This window comes from Hippocampus zosterae, chromosome 10 (genome assembly GCF_025434085.1).
Source record: "Hippocampus zosterae strain Florida chromosome 10, ASM2543408v3, whole genome shotgun sequence".
NCBI classification, from domain to species: Eukaryota; Metazoa; Chordata; class Actinopteri; order Syngnathiformes; family Syngnathidae; genus Hippocampus; species Hippocampus zosterae.
In genome coordinates this window covers 8,347,735-8,365,334 of record NC_067460.1, presented here as the reverse complement: position 1 = coordinate 8,365,334, position 17,600 = coordinate 8,347,735, and the positions used below count along the sequence as shown (strand labels likewise).

The following is a 17,600-nucleotide window of genomic DNA, read 5'->3' as shown; positions in this document are numbered from 1 at the left end:
CAACGCAATCGGAGTCATAATTACATAACTGCATTTGCATGCTTAACACCTCTAGAACAAAAACATAAAACAAATGAAATATATTAAGTGCAGTTTGGCGGTAACTGTGCATATACCGGTACATAGTTGTGCCAATTGGGAATGCTGAAGTACCATCTTGGCGCTCGACATAGCATAACAATGAAATGCGCATATTTATATAGTGACTCCATGAACACCCCCCCCCCCAAAAAAAAAACCCCAGCATCATTTAATGTCAAACCTTTTTTCTTTATTCTTGTTCGGCTGAGGACTTTGACACTTCCGAAAGCACCCAAACGTTTTTCGCTGAAATTGGTGTCAAAAGCGGCATACAAGCTGAGTTCAATGTGATATTTCAAGGCTGTTAAAGTATCAACTCCAGTACAACGCCATTAGAAGAGCATCATGCACAGCCAGTGTAGGAACATGCATGCTCAATGTGCAAGGAGGGGCTGAGCTCTGAGCAGTGCTGTTGCCTGCACTCCAGGTATTTATTACCTGTTTGAACTATAAATAGTTTCCAGAATGTGGACTACCGTCGTCAACTCACTGCAATTCTGTTCATAGGTCTGCCAAAGTACCATGAGGACAAACCATCACACCCAGTGTCCTAGCCACAACTGATTAACACTCATAATTGTACTGGATTTATCCAGCCATTAAAAAAAATTCTTTACAGCAAATAGGAAAGCTACCAAGGTCCTGCCGAGTTTACCACAGACGCACTTCCCAAGAAACGCGCCAATAGCTCAGAATGAAGTGGGAAATACAAAAATGACTGCTATTGAGAAGTGGGGATCTCCTGGGGTCCTCACCTCCAATTTGCAGTGAGTTACTAAGCAGGCGATTGGCTTGTAATTCAAGCTTCACTGATCTCAACCTTCCTTTCCTATCCAAGAGGGATGCTAGAGCCACCCAACCAGCAATTATATTAATACTTCCACATTCCCTCTTTTTACATGATATCAATGTCGGGTAGCAAACTGGGAGCTGCCCTTTAGGTGACATACAAGAAACCCAGCAACCATTTCAGAAGTAAAATGAAATGTAAAAACAATTGACACCAGTCTTGCTTTGGGTTTAGGTAGTCATTTGAATACCATGAACGTTATGTTTAAGGTAAAGAGCAATATTATATTCCTATGTTAAGGTTAAACAAAATCTACATGGCAAAAAAAAAAGGCATATGTACATGTTCTCCCCGTTCAAGAAAAGAATACAGAGAGGACTTTTGGGCGTTCAAAAGTGACATCTCTCTTCCTTCGCCCCGAGTATTTTCCGTGCTGCGGCATTTAACACAGCACACAGGAGGTCAAGACTAGCGGGTGGCCTGGAATTTGGGAGTTCACCCCACACATCGCGTTGTATGAAGGCATTGACGCATGTGCATGTCAGTCTGACCACTGAGCATGGCGGCCACTCTGGCCGGGCCACGGCGGCGCCGCCAACAGGTGCAGACGGACCATCTGTCAGCTTCCGAGGCATGCAGAAAACAACCATGTTTCTCGTACCGCTTCCGTCACAAAGGTTGGAGGCCATCATTTTGCAGGATGTGCGTATGAAGCTGGAGGCGTTACACCTGTTATGAGTCTTCGGTAGGATTGAAATCTTGACTTCCTATATGCGTCTCAAGTTGGTTGGTTCAATGATTTTTTGTTTACGATGGACTCGTGTGTTATTGGACCATATGTGGTTCAAGGTGCATGAAAGCAGCAGCATCTACTGTTTTCTTTTGAACAAAGACCCTGGGATGAAACCCCTCCCCAAAATGTTCACTTAATGGGCTGGCAACTTCCCAACAACTTGAAATGCGTATGTTTTTGTTGTTGTTTTTAAGTTTGCTTCCAAATTTTTTTCTTCAGAAAGCAGAACAGCAGCAGCTGATGGGTCTGTTAGGCAGGTGTTAAGCGGTCGAGACATGATGGCCCCGCCCCCCTCGTTGTCCTTGGCAACCCTGCCTCAAGCCTCCTGCGGAGCAGGCCTCTTGAGGTCCCGGATTTGTTTGACCAGGTAGGTCTTTTCATCATTGAACTGTTCATCTTCCGTTCTGTCGTTCTGGAACTTGCTGAGGAACTCGATGAGCTTGGCCTGGTTTTTCAATAAAATGTCCAGGATGGGCTGCGTCTTATTCGGGTTGGCCACAAACACCTGACACGAGAAGCAGAGAAGCACATGTTCAAATGTGGGCCAAGTGTGTCTCATATGGAACACACGTGCTGTATGTAAGGGGGAAGGGATTGGTCTTTAAAAAAAATAAAAGAAAAGAAAATAAATGTTCTGTAATGTACTGCTTGGTGTTGCAAATTATTTCCTATGAGATTGTGACATAGTGGACATAAGATGGTGTTGCCTGTGCGAGTGCTTTTTCATTTCCTTTACCTTGAAAACGTGGAACGCCTCAAACTGAATGTTGCGGCTCTTGTCACGTAGCAAATTCATCATGAGTTTCAGATTTTCGGGCTTGCTGATGTACTTTGTCATGATGCTGAAGTTGTGCCGGTCAAGGAGCAACTCTCCCAGTAACTGTTACGTCCAGAGTGACAAAACGGACAACGGTCCATCACACAAACAATGGGAATGGTGCTCACGGGCGGGGGGGATTCTTGACACGTTTGCAAATGCTCCGCGCTCTTACCTTGAGGGACTGCCTTTTTGTCACATAGTTTTCAGAGTGGAGTAACTTCTCGTATTCACTAAAGAACTACAGAGAAAAGAAACAGAACACAAGCCGATGATCTCACTGGGAACAGTTTCACCCAAAAATGGCTTGACAAAGCCCTAACAGAAATACTGTAAAGTATGTCTGATAAAAAAAATGTTCAAGAATTCAAAATTGAGCATTAAAAGCGCATCATTTACTCCCTCGATGCACAATTTACGTGGATCAATGTCCCACCTCACAACCGCACGGGCATACCCTGCGCACTTACTCTGTCATAATGTTGCTCCAGAAACTCTGCGCTCAGTAGCTTGTGTCTTGTAAGGAGATCCTACAATCAAATTCACAGCAAATTTAGACTTGGTCATGGCAATGTCTGCTCCCATATTCTCTGACCAGACAGGTAGAACAAAAACACCAAAGAACAGATAAGAATTAAATATCCAGACTCAAGAACCCTGAATTGGAAAGTATATTTTACAGTTACCGTACGATAGTTGTGCGAGTGAAAAGACCAGTAAATGGACGGACAGATTTTCTCATGCTTTCCAAATATGTGTGCCTAAAAATACAATTTGAGCGCATAGCTGCTCTACCCAAAAGTGATGCTCTCATGGTCCCATTAAAATGATGACATCACCTCACAAAAAAGTACAGTCATACCTCAGTTTTCGACCATAATCCGTTCCAGAAGGCTGTTCGAAAACCAAAACCACGCTCTTAAAAAAAAATCTTTATTGAACACATCTGTTCATCATGGAACGCTAAACGAGGAAGCGTCACTTCCTCGTCTACCCGAGGAAGCGCCAGTTCCTCGTGTAAGGAAGGCGAGAGGGGTCAAGTGACGCACGCATTCAAGAGCCCTCAGTTTGTTTGAGAACCGAAATTCAGTCGTCATCCGAAGCATAAAAAACTCAACATTTTGGTTCGAAAACCGATTTGGTCGAGAACAGAGACCTTTGAAAACCAAGGTTTAACTGTATCTAAATAAGTGTATAGATGGCACACAATCATGTTAACTGACAATTGAAAAAAATTGACCTTGAAATACAAGACTGCTAAAATCACGAATGCCTCTATCGTAGCTAACACTTTGGCCTTCAAATGGCGTTCTCATTGACTCTCTGTCAATGGGACAATCTTCAATAACTGAAAAGGACTTCATGTAGAAAAACATGAGGACACGATAAGATGCCTGTCGGTGTGCGGTATCACAATACAGTCTCCTTACTTTGAAAGTGGCGAAAGCGTCTGAGGCAATGTCAAATGTGGACATCTCCACGTATCGGAAAAAGTCATAAAACTGCTCCGACCACAGTGTGATTTTGGCTAGGGGTTCGTGTCGGATGCACTCCCTCAACATGATTCCACAGTTTAGGGCAATCTCCGGACACTCGTACCTGCACAGCACAACAACAGGTCCACTGAACAACTATAGTATAAAGCCCACACACAAACACACAACCCACACAGCACAGTATCGTTGCACATGTGTGACTGGAAGAATATATGAGGCATAAAATTGAGGCGGTCAATTATCAGCCCAGCACCTATTTCAAGATGCAAAAATATGTTTTCTTACCCTTTTAGTAACATGAAGAGTATATTCTGCTGGGTACAGAGGTATTCCACCGTCGGTGTCCGAGTGCCAATCTGACGTCTCAAGATGTTGTTGAAGATCTGAGCTACATCTTTCTTGCCCTGTGTGTGCAACAATAAAGACGTGAATGTCTGATCAAAACAAGCGCACAATGAAGACACTTACATAACGCATTTCCTAAACTAACAACCCAGTCTGGTAAAAATACAGAAAATTACAATGTCATGGCCACACACTTCCTTATTTGTAGGATTGGGCGAGATGAGATATACATCGTAAAGGCGATAGTCAAGATTCGATGGTGTCATGTTTCTACAACCGTGTCTATCGTCATCTGTCATTTGCAGCAAACTGCATCTTATAAGCAGAGGTGGGCATCGCCAGTCCGGTGAGTCTCTCAGTATTTCAAGCCGGCCCAGTTCCGTACGAGTCGTCTGCGACAGCCAAACGGTGTCAAGAACGGACTTACCGGTTCTGCGTAACACGACACAGCCAAATACAGGAAAAAAAAAACAACAACCAACAAAAAACCGTGCTGTATACACCTTTTTCAGTCTCACCTACCTCAATGACAGACATGTGTCATATTGACTTGCTTTCATTTTTTTTAAGTGACCAGAGACATCAATGTTACAATGAGAGCAGAAATACAAGTTCTTTATGCGTTAGTTCGGTACAGGAATGGGAAAGGCCATCTTGTCTACCTGCGCACAGCCGAGAAACGTTTGGTGCTCGCTCGGTGTCGCTGCAGTTAGCATTGAAACAGCTCCATGTGTACTGTTTCCAAATTATTGAGTACGTCACAAGATCAACTTCGTCATGTACGGGGTCAAGTCCCATCACACCACCATTCTTCCAAGGTCGCATTTTTTGTCTCTTGCGGTTATTTTTTTCTGAATCCGGTCACTATTTTGCAGAGAAGAGGCAGTTTTGTAACTCCACTCCTCGTTTTCACCAATCCTGCACACGACTGATATTTCCGGTTCAGTGAAGATCAAACTGTTATTCTTCTCAATGGTGCAAATATGAGGAAGAATGATTGAACTTGAAGTGAAGAGATACCGTTGATATCGTGTTGGGGATCCAAAGTAGTGTATTTCTACTTTGAACGTGATCAAACTAAAGATATAACCCACGTTGTACGAAAAAATTAATCGATATGGCGGCTGATTGATCCTAAATATCCCGTGGGCGTCACCCGGGTGGGTTAGAATACATTTTGGCCCCCTTTGTGTCTGATACGTGGTCATTTTCACTGAGATGGGTACTTTGGTATTTTGCTTTGTCTTCTTCGTCAATGAGCTTTTACCTCAAAGTCAATGAGCTGCAGGTCGGCTATCAGCGTGCTGAGCAAACCGCTGTTATAAAGCTCCTGAGCCAGTTGGGCCACTGCTTCCGTCTGAGGCTCTTTCTCATTAGTCCCGTACAGGATTTCCTTCATGGCCACCAGGCTCTTCGACACCTCTTCCGTGGCCTGATGGAAGGATGGACACACGTGAATGCTGAATTCATTCCGACATAATCCAAGAAAGTAGTGTCTCAGCCCAAGAGCAATTTTGTGAGATTCAGCCTACCTTCTCGGCCTTTTTGTCAGAGATGTCATGCTTTTCGAGCACCGTCATGCTGTCCTTTAGGTTCTTGACGATGTCCGTCGGCGACTTGTGGGACTTGCCAAAGGGGAACGGCATGGCGGTGGGTTACCACGACAAATTGGGCAGGGCGCAGTCCACCTGAGTGATCATATATAAGGATGGAAGAGGAATTGCAATTTATACGGCGTGAAAGTAGCATTCTGCCCGTGACAACGAGTTCCAACAAGTTCAAGATAATTACAAAACCGTGTGTCAGTCAATGAAAAGGATGATACACAAGAGGTGACTCTATCAAATGATTCCATGCAGACGTGACAGCGGACATGTTCGCACGGAGGCTGACAAAAAAAAAATTACAACAGTAGATCAAGAACACGATGTAGGGCTCCAAATCTGTAAGCATGTACAAACCGAAGAACATCAGCATACCATGTGTACAGCATTTTAAATACAGCTCTTGCTTCGCAATGAAAGTGTGTCGAAAGTTGCAGCCTTTATTCATCGGATTGGACGGCATACTGAAAAAAGGAAAGAGCTTTTCCTGAAGGCACATCGAAAATCAGCATTGTTCCCGTGATTTCCAAAAGGCTGCATCAAGTGTCAAGGAAGGAGCAAAAACAAGCAGGGTTGAAGTTCTAAACTCCTCCATGATCCCGAATACTAGTTCAATCTTGTCAGGGCGATTTCAAGAAATACTTGTGTTGACATAAGCGATACAGCTGTGCACAAGCTCACCCACCCATTTCAAGAAAATGACTAGGCTAAACATAGAAAAGGGTTGCTACAGCTGACTTGGTCACGCAATCTGAAGCCTAGAAATGAAACTGTCATTACAATTGTAGTGACCCAAATTATCATGGTTATCCATACTATCGACATGTTGGTTTGAGAACTTTGAAAACAGACAAACTAAACGAAAAACCATAAACTATGCACACCTAAAAACGCCGTAATTGGGTCTCCTGGAAAGTGACATTTTGAACGAAACGAAGCGATAAACATCATGCTACTACAACAGACACACGATAATTTTTTTCAGCGCGATTACAAAAAATTATTTCAAGATGGATTTTGACCTGATAATAATCACCGACTGTAATTAATCATTTCAAGTTGGCCACTTACATGCCATTGTTAGCCATTCCTGGCTCCAGACCCTCAAATCAACAAGACAACATGAATGTTTCGAATTTTTCATCAACCGCGCATGTGATAAGAACCACATCAATGTAAACAGACTCACAATGTATTTTAATCCAACACAATGGGAACGTATTCAATGAAAACAATTACAATTCTCAGTCCCGTTAATTGTGTCAATATCTGTGTTCCAAGTAACAACCAGCTGTTGACAACCTTATCTCACTGCTGCTAGTTAACTTGAGCTGCAAAACAAGGTCTCTTATCTACACGAGCCCCTGACCCACCCAGTTACTTTAGACTCGCTCCAGACAAACATTTTCAGCAGATGGCAACCCATATCTTTGTTGTCATTTTAAAAAGAGCCTCTTGGGTGGCCATAACAGATAATCCCTGGCTCAGTTAAAAGTAAGATAACAACAACCAATATGAAGTTTGCGTCACACAGCATGACTCATAGCAGTCTCAAGGTCTATGTCACGCTCACAGAGAATCACCGGAACTAGAAATTCGTGGTTCTGGATGACCACACTGAATCTCCTGCTCGTTCATGACCCCGTATGTGTATGTAGCATAAAAGATGTTTATTAACAATATGGACAATTACCCCCGTCCACACACACACACACACACACACACACACACGCACACACACACACACACACAAATCCATATCAAGGACTGAAACTGCAAACATTCATATTCATATTTACACACACAGCTAGCATGAGAAGGTTGCTTAATATTACATCCTTAATCATCTGGAAACACCTCAAGTTTGCCAGGTGGCCAAATCCGTCTTTCACCCCGACTAATGCTTGTTAACATATCCCGCAGGCAGCCTTTCTGCTCCTGACCTGCTTCAGTATCAGTGACGCAAATAGGAAGGCATCACATATGGCAGGTTCCATCAGCTGCTGCTGCAATGACTGCTCCTGGCATGTTGGGAGTGATCATGCATTACTATTCAAAACTATTCACATGAGGAAAACATTTCTAATAGGAATACAATAAGACAAAGTGTTGGTCATGAAAGATCACACCAACAATGCAAATGAGTGAACAGTGCTGCACACCTGAACTGCTGTGGGATCTAACACATGAGGCGTCGCAAACTGTCTGAGCTGTACTGATTTAAACAATAGTTTGACTTTCGTTTGCTTTTGTGTATTAGTGCACTACATCATTATAGAGATTAACATTTGAAAAAAATGAGGTAGCACACTATTAAAACAACCCTGTAAGGTGCGTCGCAGTCCTCCAAACATCGTTGGAGTACATCCACTGTGATCAATTTGTCGTACTCCAATTTATTACGAAGGTCATTTACTTGCTTGGCGCTTTTCGCTGAAAACGTTGATTAAAAACAAGGGGAGGAATCGTAACTGAAAGCTAACGGCTCATTTAGCAGTTGGTAACATGACGCCGAGCACCTCCCATCTGTGTTCAAGCATGCCTGCTTTGTGATGAGCTCAAGCCTGCCAACTTTGCGCCAGCCTGGCACAACGCTCATTTATTCCTTGCGTGGCAAACACAGACACTCCGCAGAACATGTGTGTCCCATAGTGCTACGAGTACCGATTTGGCAACAAAAAATGGGAATTTCTTTGCGAGGCAATACGGCCTATTACGCTTCAATCACTGCTCTCCAAACCGCTGGCTTAGGAGTGGATACGTGTGTGTTCGTTGCAGCGTGTTGTCGAGGGAAGTGACAGACCTCCCGATTCCAAAACATATCAGCTCCTTTACTCCTTTGGAATGTAGAAGATCAACGGCTGTTCAAATACGTAGTTGGATAGTAATTCCGCACTGTAAATCAACAATAAAACGGTGGTTGATCGTGGTAGCTTAGCATGGTCAGGCCTGGCAAAGGCTGATCGCGACAGCTTGCACAATCAAGCCCGTGCTTGACATCAACAACAGCATGCTAAAGATGTGCTACAACACTCACGACGTCATCAAGGCCAATGTCAGCAATGCTCAAACGTTTATAAAGGGATAATACCTTTTGGGGCTTCAACCGTTCAATTAGGCAGTCGCACAACATAATCTCCAAAAAGTGGGAACACTGGAAATGCAGCAGATTACCTCGTGAACGGCGTTTTCACTCGTTTCCCCCAATTCGTCACGTCGGTTAAAGGCAACGCAGGCCTAACTAAGAACAAAAAGTGCTTTGTTTTCCTGCGTCGTATCCCCGCTTGTTCGTACTGTAGATAGTTGTTAATGTGAAGCCAGTTCGCCAGATCCCTTCGGTCGCTGTTATCTGGCTGCGAACATGAGCAGAAGCGCCACTGTCAACGTCCCGTGTCTCTAGCGCCCCTTCTGGGCGTCTGATCAGGTGCAGTCATTGCGGTTAGATGTCCGCTAGGGGGCGCCCTTAACCCGTCATCAAGTCGCCGCGGCCTATTTTAGGGGTGCTGGTCGACTAAAGTATTTTCTTGCTTAACCTCCTGACGACCAGGAGTTCAAATGTGTCCACTGTAGAGGACAAATACCTCCCACCCAGTACATCCAATCGCATTAACTCCTTTTGTGCTCTTAAGAGGACATTCAGTGTTTTGCAATGATACCAAATTTGTAGGGGGTGGGGCTTTGTTACTTTGACTTCTCAATAGAAGAAAATGGCTTCCCTCAGTACAAGCACTTTTTTATGGGAAGAGGAAAAGTAATACTTTGTATCAAACACATTTTGTCTTGAAACGCTGTTGGCATTTTATTTATAAGACTCTTATGAACCCGTTAAAGTGTTGTTTAAGTTGTTTTAAGTGTATTTGAGCCAAGTATTAAAGTGTTTAAAAAATGTCAAGTGGAATTTCAAAATTGTATTTTGGAGTAGTCCAATTACTTCACATAGATTGGGGAATTTCAAAATAAATGTGATTGGACAACATGTATTTTTTTTCCTGGTAGTCAGGAGGATATTTATTTATCCAACCAACAATTTTCTAATCCGTGTATCTATTTATTTTTTATTAAAACATTAAACAGTTCCATAAAGTGCCAAGAAAAATATTTATTATTATTATCCACCCGCCCATCAATTTTCTGATCCACTTATACTGACAAAGTCCGCAGGGTGTGCTGGAGCCCATCCCAGGAATCTTCGCGTAGTAGGCCAGGTACACCCTGAACCAATCAGAGGGCACACAGAGACAAACAATCATTTGCTCTCACAATCACACCTAGGAACAATTTCGAGTGATCCATTAACCTGCCACGAATGTTTTTGGAATGTGGGATGAAACCGGAGTACCCGGAGAAAACAGAGGCAGAGGGAGAACATGCAAACTCCACGCAGGAAGGACGAGGAATTGAACGCTGCACCTCTGCACCGTGAAGTCGACATGCTAACCACTTGATGACCGTCGTCGCAATTTTAAACATGATCAGAAATCTGTATTTTTCCCGCTTCAGGACGGCCCTTTTCTGTGTGATTATTCAACATATTCTGCTTAAATATATTGAGCACGTCCTTCTGATTTAAGATTCAGTCCATGTTTTCTCGTGACGTCACTGGGACTCAAGACTCTTGGACATTGCTTCTCAATTGTTGCCAACATGGGGACCTGCAGTTTTCTTTTGTCACAAAGTCATGAGCCATTTGAATAGATGCTAACAGCAATTAAGAAAACATAATAGCTACACATACAGTGCATAGACATGTCCAAAAGTGCCTGTCAGAGCACCTTACGACACTAATGATGACCATGCCGAGGGCAAACACAAAATGTCTTCTTAACATTGTGACAGTTACAACCAAATGTTGTATGTCTGAATTGTTGTAACTGAGCCCCTTCAAATGTTTACTACCGGTTCACAACACACCCAAAACGTGACCCACTTTGGGGTCCCGACCCACCACTTGAGAGTCACTGCTGTTGGACACACCGCCTTCACCCACCACATCACTCCAGTCTTTCAACAACTCCACTGGCTCCTTGTGTGTTATACCGCATTCAATACGAAATACTGATTTGCACCTTCAAGGCCATGAATAACCTTGCTCTGCCATGTCTCTCCTCCTTCACATTGCGACACTCTCTCGTTGTGTCAGATCTTCGTCCTCTCTCCACCTCTCTGTTCATTCTTCCAATCTGACCATCGTCAAGGACAGAGCCTTCAGTCATTCTGCACAGAGAAAACCCACGCAGGCATATGCAAGAACAGAATTTCACACAGGAGGGCCGGGGCCGGAATTGAACCAACCCCCCGCATCGCCCATAATATTATTATCATCTTTACTCTCTCATTTTAGTGTAGAAGTCAGGTGGAAATCACCCCAAAAATCTGGAAATTTTTAACGAGGCAAATTTTGATTTTAATGAAATGTGGTGTACTTATTACATCTGCTACCATTAAGGGGCGTGGCCACCTTCATTTGAACTTTGATTTCTTTTTTTTTATTCAACACAGAATTACACTGATTTAATCAGTGAATTAGTTCAGTCTGTTGGCACTTCCCCCGCGACCCTAGTGAGGATAAAGCGGTTCGGAAGATGAATGAAGGCGCTTCAAGAAGTAATTCGAGATGAAGCTGACAGATTGCGCTTCACCTTGCCAGAGGCTCCTCCTCAGCCTCACCGTCCACTCTTTTTTTGGGAGGGTGGAGGGTGTGTAGGGGGGAGGGGGGGTCATTACTCTCCTCATGCTGATTAGTTTTGCATGAATACAAGCCTTTGTTGGTCTTCTGTTCCCACGACCCAGCATTCGCCTGGCAGTCGCGTGGCTCCAGCGCACGGGCCCCCACTTCAAGGCTCCAACGTTTGTTGGGCATGTGGTCAGTCTAACATCTGCTCAACAAAACCGTTACCAGCAGATGCTCTCCCACACTTGACGGCACAAAGTGCGCTCCAGAAGTCAGCTGGTCCCTTCAGCACACTGCCGGTATTTTAGGGATTCGTCCCTTTCGAGTCGCTTTCTCAACAGAGCTGCATGAGGACTGCAGTAATAATTTCATTAAGAAGAATACTTGAATGATCTCGCCAGAGACAATTACGTTGGTCAACATGTACGATTGCTGTGTAATTTGAATATTCAAAGATGAAGACCCAGAAAGAATGCGGGCTTCAGCAGTACTCCGAAGAAAACCGACATCGTCATAGCAGGCTTTTTTATTTTTTTTAATTGACCTTTGTGACATTTGTGACTTTGCTCTGCTGATTTTGTCCAACATCAACAATGCAACCACTGAGTACACCCGACAGTAAGAGACTGTTTTGACGGCTGTAGCCCAACTACGTGGTTGCGCAGCAACATTTTTGATATGAATCAAACGATCAATCAAAACTCAGATGAGTTTAAGGATAATTCATTCACAACAGAACAATATGCACTCTGCCACACCCGATGTGCATGCACGTGTGCTCTCAAATTCCCTGCTGATTTGTCAACATTTTGTTTCCATCAGTCTGTGGCCTTTGGGCGCGGAAGGAGGCGCGGCCTCTTTGCAGGTGTAATGTAACGGAGCTGTCGCAAAGAATGGCTAAGAGGCTCCTCGGGGCAAATACACGGTAACTGCACCCCCTTGTTCATCTCAGGGAGAGCAGGAAACAGCAACTTTTCATGGGTGGTGGCCTGTAAGGGGAGTGCATGGTTTCAGGCTGGACATCTGTTGCTCATGCTCACCCCCGCCCCCCACCCCCGACACCCAAAGAAGGCCGCTTGGTTCTCTGGGTGAATTTGTTGAATGGAGGCAGTGACCTGGCAGTCGTGAGTGTGTGTGGGAAAATCCCACAGCCAAAGAGAGATGCTGCATTCACATGCTAATTGTGTTTGTATAAATAGGAGGGCCGTAGCGCGCCGAGGGCCCTAGAGACACGCTTTCGAGAAGGGACTTCCAGCATCATGACTGCTACATCGATGGCGCACGCTGTAGGGAAACACACCGGTGCAAAAGAGGAGAGGAAGGTATGCCACCATTTGATACCATAGAGCATTTTCTGCTTTGAGAGAAACTTAGAACACGTGGCTCTGCCGGGGCGAGTCGCTTGTCTTGTCTACCGTTTCATCGAGGTGTGTCTTTTGCCTTGCGCTTAACAGATGCGGAAGCCTCTAATTGAGAGGAAACGACGCGAGAGGATAAATAATTGTTTGGATCAATTGAAGGAGGCCGTGATCAGCGCCTTCAGACTTGATGTGAGTACTCCACGTGTCTCGGCTCTCGATCAAAAAGTCTGAAGAGAAATCGACTTCATACAAACTGACCCATTGTCTCTCAACAGCAATCCAAACTCGAAAAAGCCGACATACTCGAAATGACAGTGAAGCATCTGCAAAACATCCAGACCACTAAAGTCAATGGTAAGATTCTTTGTTTGATTTGTGTGACGCGACACGTTTTTGCCTTTGGGCTCATGTTTTCCACGCGGTAATTTTTGGAAGCAGGGATCTCCTAAGGATGTCATTTCAATTGTTGATTTCACGTCACGTGACGACATATTCTATTCTTAAAAAGCTGCCATGAATTTGTTCCCGGGATGGAACGCCTGCTGCAGGTTATGTAGTCACCACTAGGGGACGCTATGTCGCATGTTGACCAGCCGCCCTTCCTTGCAGACCCTCTGGAGGCCCAGCAGAGATACAGCACAGGTTACATCCAGTGCATGCAGGAAGTACACAACATGCTCCTCACCTGTGACTGGATGGACAAAACTCTTGGCTCCCGCCTGCTCAACCACCTGCTCAGGTCCCTAGCCAGGTCCACCGAAGAGCACGCCGTACAACCCGCGGCCAGAAATGACGTCCCAACTCTGGTCAGTCAAGACGCGCGACCCCAGCGCCAGGAGAGGGTTGTGCTGCACGGCTCCCGCTTGGGGACCTTGGAGATGTGGCGGCCCTGGTGAATCTCTGAATTCCATCAGCTTGTTGTTTGGGCCAACCTGTGTTATGTATCTTATAGATATGCTGCTCAGAAGACAAACGTGGGGCAGTTTTGTTCCAGTCGTGATTGTTTTTGGTGTGTTATAATGATTCTTATAAAGACCTTTGCGCTGTACTTCTCTTCCGAAGTTGACTTCTCGTAGCCTGCTTTGTAGAAGGCTCTTATTAATCTTTCAGGTATTTATTTTATTAACGGAGTATTTATTCGCTATTATAATGTATTGCTTTCCTTCTTTCGTCCGCTTTCTCTGCATTGCGTAGATCTTTGTCTGACCCTTTTACTTTATTAATATCGGTCACAATAAAAGATATGAATGACTGCGCTTCTCTTGTCTTCATTTTGTTCAGATGTATTAAGGATTGTGTTTCGTTTGACGTTCCTGCAATGGAGTCACCCAGCTGAAATGTTGAGTTTGGTTAATGATTGGTAACGGCAGCGTTAAATGTTTGCAATGAGTCCTTAAAAATGCCTCACTCACTTTTGACCGATTTCTTTCATTTGCAATATTTACTCAACCGAAGCCTCAATGCCGTTGAGTACTAACACGTTAACCAATGACACTAAATGTTGTCAGATGTGTTCGCACCAAAACGGCTTGGTGCAACAGAGGTGCTACGCGGTCAATTCTGTCAGTTTGATTTGTGAAATTTGGAAAACACTCCAACGCTGACATAAGATTGAGCTAACCGGAATCCTCCCAACTACAACCGCATCTCCTATCTCTGTGCATGTCACATGACAGTATATGATATTTGTTCAAAACTTGCGTGTCAATTAAGTACCCGTAACATTCCAACTGATGCATGTCACAAGGGATAAATATTCTATCACTTATCAGAGGATGAGATTTCGTCACGTGAATGCAACTGACATTGTGTCTTAATATGTTGACTTTGATGTTGTTACAAAGTAGGTCCGCACCATTACGATACCTTTTTACGATATATATTCTTCTACGTAGGAGAGGTTCAAGACTTTTCCCAGCTGTCTTTGGTCAGTCGGCGGGGGACATCCTGAACCAATTGCCAGCCAATCGCAGGCTTCAAAGCATTATTTTCAAGTTCACATCAAACACAAACATCATTTGTTTCAAAGAGATTATTTTTCTTTAAACTTTAGAATTAACTAATTAAACGACTGTAATTTTCTTAATTAAAATAAGTTTTAGGTGTGAAAACAAAATTCTCAGTAACGCAATGCATCCTGCTTTTCTCGAGGGATATGGATCAGGCCAGCCTGTGACTAGCAAAAAATAAAAATAAAAAAATAAATCTGCGGATAATTGAAACTTATTATACATGCATTGTAAATACACAAGATTCAAGAAAAAAACACAGATGGAGCTCCAGTCATCATTTACCAAGAAAAAGGTGTTTGGCTCTCAGAACAAAAACTATCATTTATCCAAAAAAAATAAAATAAAATTGAAAATACATTCTAGATTAGGTGATTCTGCGGGTAATGAACCGAGAATAGGCGGGGGTCCAGACTAATGTGCAAAATAATGTTTAAAGTAACTATAACTTCAGAAAATATTTTTGTCACAGCAAACATTTAACAGCTATAAGATCAGCATTGGTGCAAGCCTGTCAAAACATACATTTGCTGTTTCAAATACTAAATCGCACAGTTTCATACATGTATTGAAATCACACGAGAAGCGTGATTAGAATTTTGAGTTTTTGCACATTAGTGACACATTTTACCCGCCAGTGTGTATAAAATATGAAAGCATTGGAGAGGAAAAACAAAGTCACAGACAGTGAGTGCCCTCATCATGCAGGGCTGAGAGTGACTCCAGTGTGTTTTATGGGCATTGATGTCGAACTCATCAATGGGATTTCAAAGCTATACATATGGCCCATTCTCCGTCATGATGGTCGTTATGACTGGCCCCCTTCATGTAGCCAGGCGGCAGGGCACGGGGGGGGGGGGGGGGGGGGTTGATGCTTGGTCCCTCCTCGAGCTATCCAACAAAGGCCGGTCGGGACAGCTGCTCCCAGTCCGCACCATTAAAAGATGTGGCGCAGGGGGATCTGGGGGTGGCGAGGTGCCAAAGCCATTCCACTTCAAAGGTCTGAGACGCTTCCTTCATTTGGGGCAGTAGAGTTTTACTGACGCTTCTCGCGGAATGACGCGCACGAGTGGCATTTTCCGTGCGGATCGATAAATCGAGATGCACCGTGAGCATCTTTCATCGACAGCTCAATGTGGGGATCGTGCACGTAACTAAGATTGCACAAAAGGTTGAGAACAGAGTGCACGATGCAAAAAAAAAAAAGGAAGTGGAGGAAACAAAGAGCTATCACTACAATATTTGTAAAATAAGCACGACTTTTTTTTATTTTAAATGCCGTTCTCGCAAATGATGTTATGCGGCGGATAACGTGGGAATAGTTGCGCACCAATCAGGAGTCGACAAACAGGGAGAACAAACGCATATGCAGCAGGCTCAGACCAACACCTGTCGCTTTCTTTGGATAAGGGCCCTTAATTCCCCGGCTGATTCTGTTTGGGCCGAGGGGCCGCCAACAGCAGCTGCCAACTGAAGGCATCGCGTTACATCCGCCCAACAGGCGAGACGGACGACCTGCTGAGGCTCGGACACAAATGCGAGCAAGAAAGTGGAACGGTCGGGCGCAACAAATTTCACGCAGACAATCAGGTACGCCTCGTGGAATCGAACGAGAGCACTGACAAGAACAACGTTCACGACGGAGCTTTGCTTCTAACGATGCTCATTTTTTGTTATCATGACATTTACAGACATTTAATCATGAAATGACTCCTTTTCAGATTGTAGATGTGCTCTGCCCTAATGTAATTAACTTTTATTGAAATCATGATATTTCTTTAGCTTATATTACCACAAATACATCACAGACTTGATGTCCAAATCAAGGGCCGGGGGCCAGATCTGGCCCGCCACATCATTTTATGCGGCCTGCGAAAGCAAATCAAGCATTTCAAGTTCCACGGTGCTTGCTAAAGTCTGAACCAAAATTTCACATTTTCATATTACATAATATCATATGTAATACACAATAACAGTTATTATGATTGACTTCTGATTTTAAAACTAGTTATTCAGCAATTTGTTGTGCTCTGTGTATGTAATATGCGTAGGCGATTAAAGATTTATAAGGTTTCCCAAAATTCATAAGGGCCCTCCCAGGGAAACCGTAACTACAATGTGTGTACTCATCAAAAATGAGTTTGACGCCCCTGTTAATGGATCCCAACTCATGCAGTTATTTATTTTTATTTTTTTTTGCAATCTCATCCTGGTGAGTGTGCCGATTGCTGCGACATGAATACAAACAAATAATTAGGACATGCAATACATACAATTTGCAATATGCCATATGTGCTTATTAAAGTATGTATTTTGTATGTAATGAGTCAATCTATCTATCTATCTATCAATCATTTGTGTGTGTGTTGTGTGTCAAATACACTCGTGTTTGGAACAATGCTCACAAGAGTACAATAGTACAGCTGCTACATTAAAGTAAATAATTATTCATTATTTTTGTTATTGCATTTTGTACATTAGCTTACTCTTGGAGAAAATAGCTTACCAGCTATCTTTTTACCATTATGTTAGAAAAGAGAGAGAGAGAGAGCACTTTTTGCGGCTCTAAAGTCCTTCATTCAGGCAGCAAAAAAAATGAAGCGGTCGTTGCCTTGACACACACACAAAAAAAA

The 17,600-nt window shown here is 43.6% G+C and overlaps 2 protein-coding genes across 4 annotated transcripts; one reads left to right on the top strand and one right to left on the bottom strand.

Annotated features, from left to right (window-relative positions):
- Nucleotides 1–1,838: 1,838 nt before the first annotated feature.
- On the bottom strand, nt 1,839–9,327 carry cab39 (calcium binding protein 39). Of its 2 annotated transcripts, none has more exons than XM_052079064.1 (9): nt 9,018–9,327; nt 5,855–6,010; nt 5,590–5,754; nt 4,263–4,381; nt 3,912–4,080; nt 2,952–3,011; nt 2,657–2,722; nt 2,401–2,544; nt 1,839–2,169 (listed from the first exon to the last, which is right to left on the bottom strand). In XM_052079064.1, the coding sequence occupies exons 2-9, from the start codon at nt 5,966–5,968 to the stop codon at nt 1,981–1,983; spliced, it is 1,026 nt and encodes a 341-aa protein (XP_051935024.1). In that variant the 5' UTR covers nt 5,969–6,010; nt 9,018–9,327; the 3' UTR covers nt 1,839–1,980. The 2 variants fall into 2 exon arrangements, with proteins under 2 accessions (XP_051935024.1, XP_051935023.1); XM_052079063.1 differs by having other exon boundaries at nt 9,101–9,327.
- A 3,096-nt stretch (nt 9,328–12,423) lies between these two features.
- On the top strand, nt 12,424–14,214 carry her8.2 (hairy-related 8.2). 2 transcript variants are annotated; one of them, XM_052079117.1, is made up of 5 exons: nt 12,424–12,522; nt 12,797–12,919; nt 13,052–13,147; nt 13,234–13,312; nt 13,568–14,214. In XM_052079117.1, exons 2-5 carry the CDS (start codon nt 12,857–12,859, stop codon nt 13,852–13,854), a joined length of 525 nt encoding a protein of 174 aa, XP_051935077.1. In that variant the 5' UTR covers nt 12,424–12,522; nt 12,797–12,856; the 3' UTR covers nt 13,855–14,214. The 2 variants fall into 2 exon arrangements, with proteins under 2 accessions (XP_051935077.1, XP_051935075.1); XM_052079115.1 differs by having other exon boundaries at nt 12,443–12,919.
- The last annotated feature ends 3,386 nt before the right edge of the window (nt 14,215–17,600 follow it).

Coding starts and splice junctions, on each gene's coding strand:
- cab39 (XM_052079064.1), bottom strand. CDS start 5,968: ATGCCGTTCCCCTTTGGCAAGTCCCACAAGTCGCCGACGGACATCGTC. Junction 4,081..4,262: donor CTCTTCATGTTACTAAAAGG/GTAAGAAAACAT, acceptor TGTGCTGTGCAG/GTACGAGTGTCCGGAGATTG. Junction 2,723..2,951: donor TGGAGCAACATTATGACAGA/GTAAGTGCGCAG, acceptor TTTTCTCTGTAG/TTCTTTAGTGAATACGAGAA.
- her8.2 (XM_052079117.1), top strand. CDS start 12,857: ATGACTGCTACATCGATGGCGCACGCTGTAGGGAAACACACCGGTGCA. Junction 13,148..13,233: donor TCAGCGCCTTCAGACTTGAT/GTGAGTACTCCA, acceptor GTCTCTCAACAG/CAATCCAAACTCGAAAAAGC. Junction 13,313..13,567: donor CCAGACCACTAAAGTCAATG/GTAAGATTCTTT, acceptor CCTTCCTTGCAG/ACCCTCTGGAGGCCCAGCAG.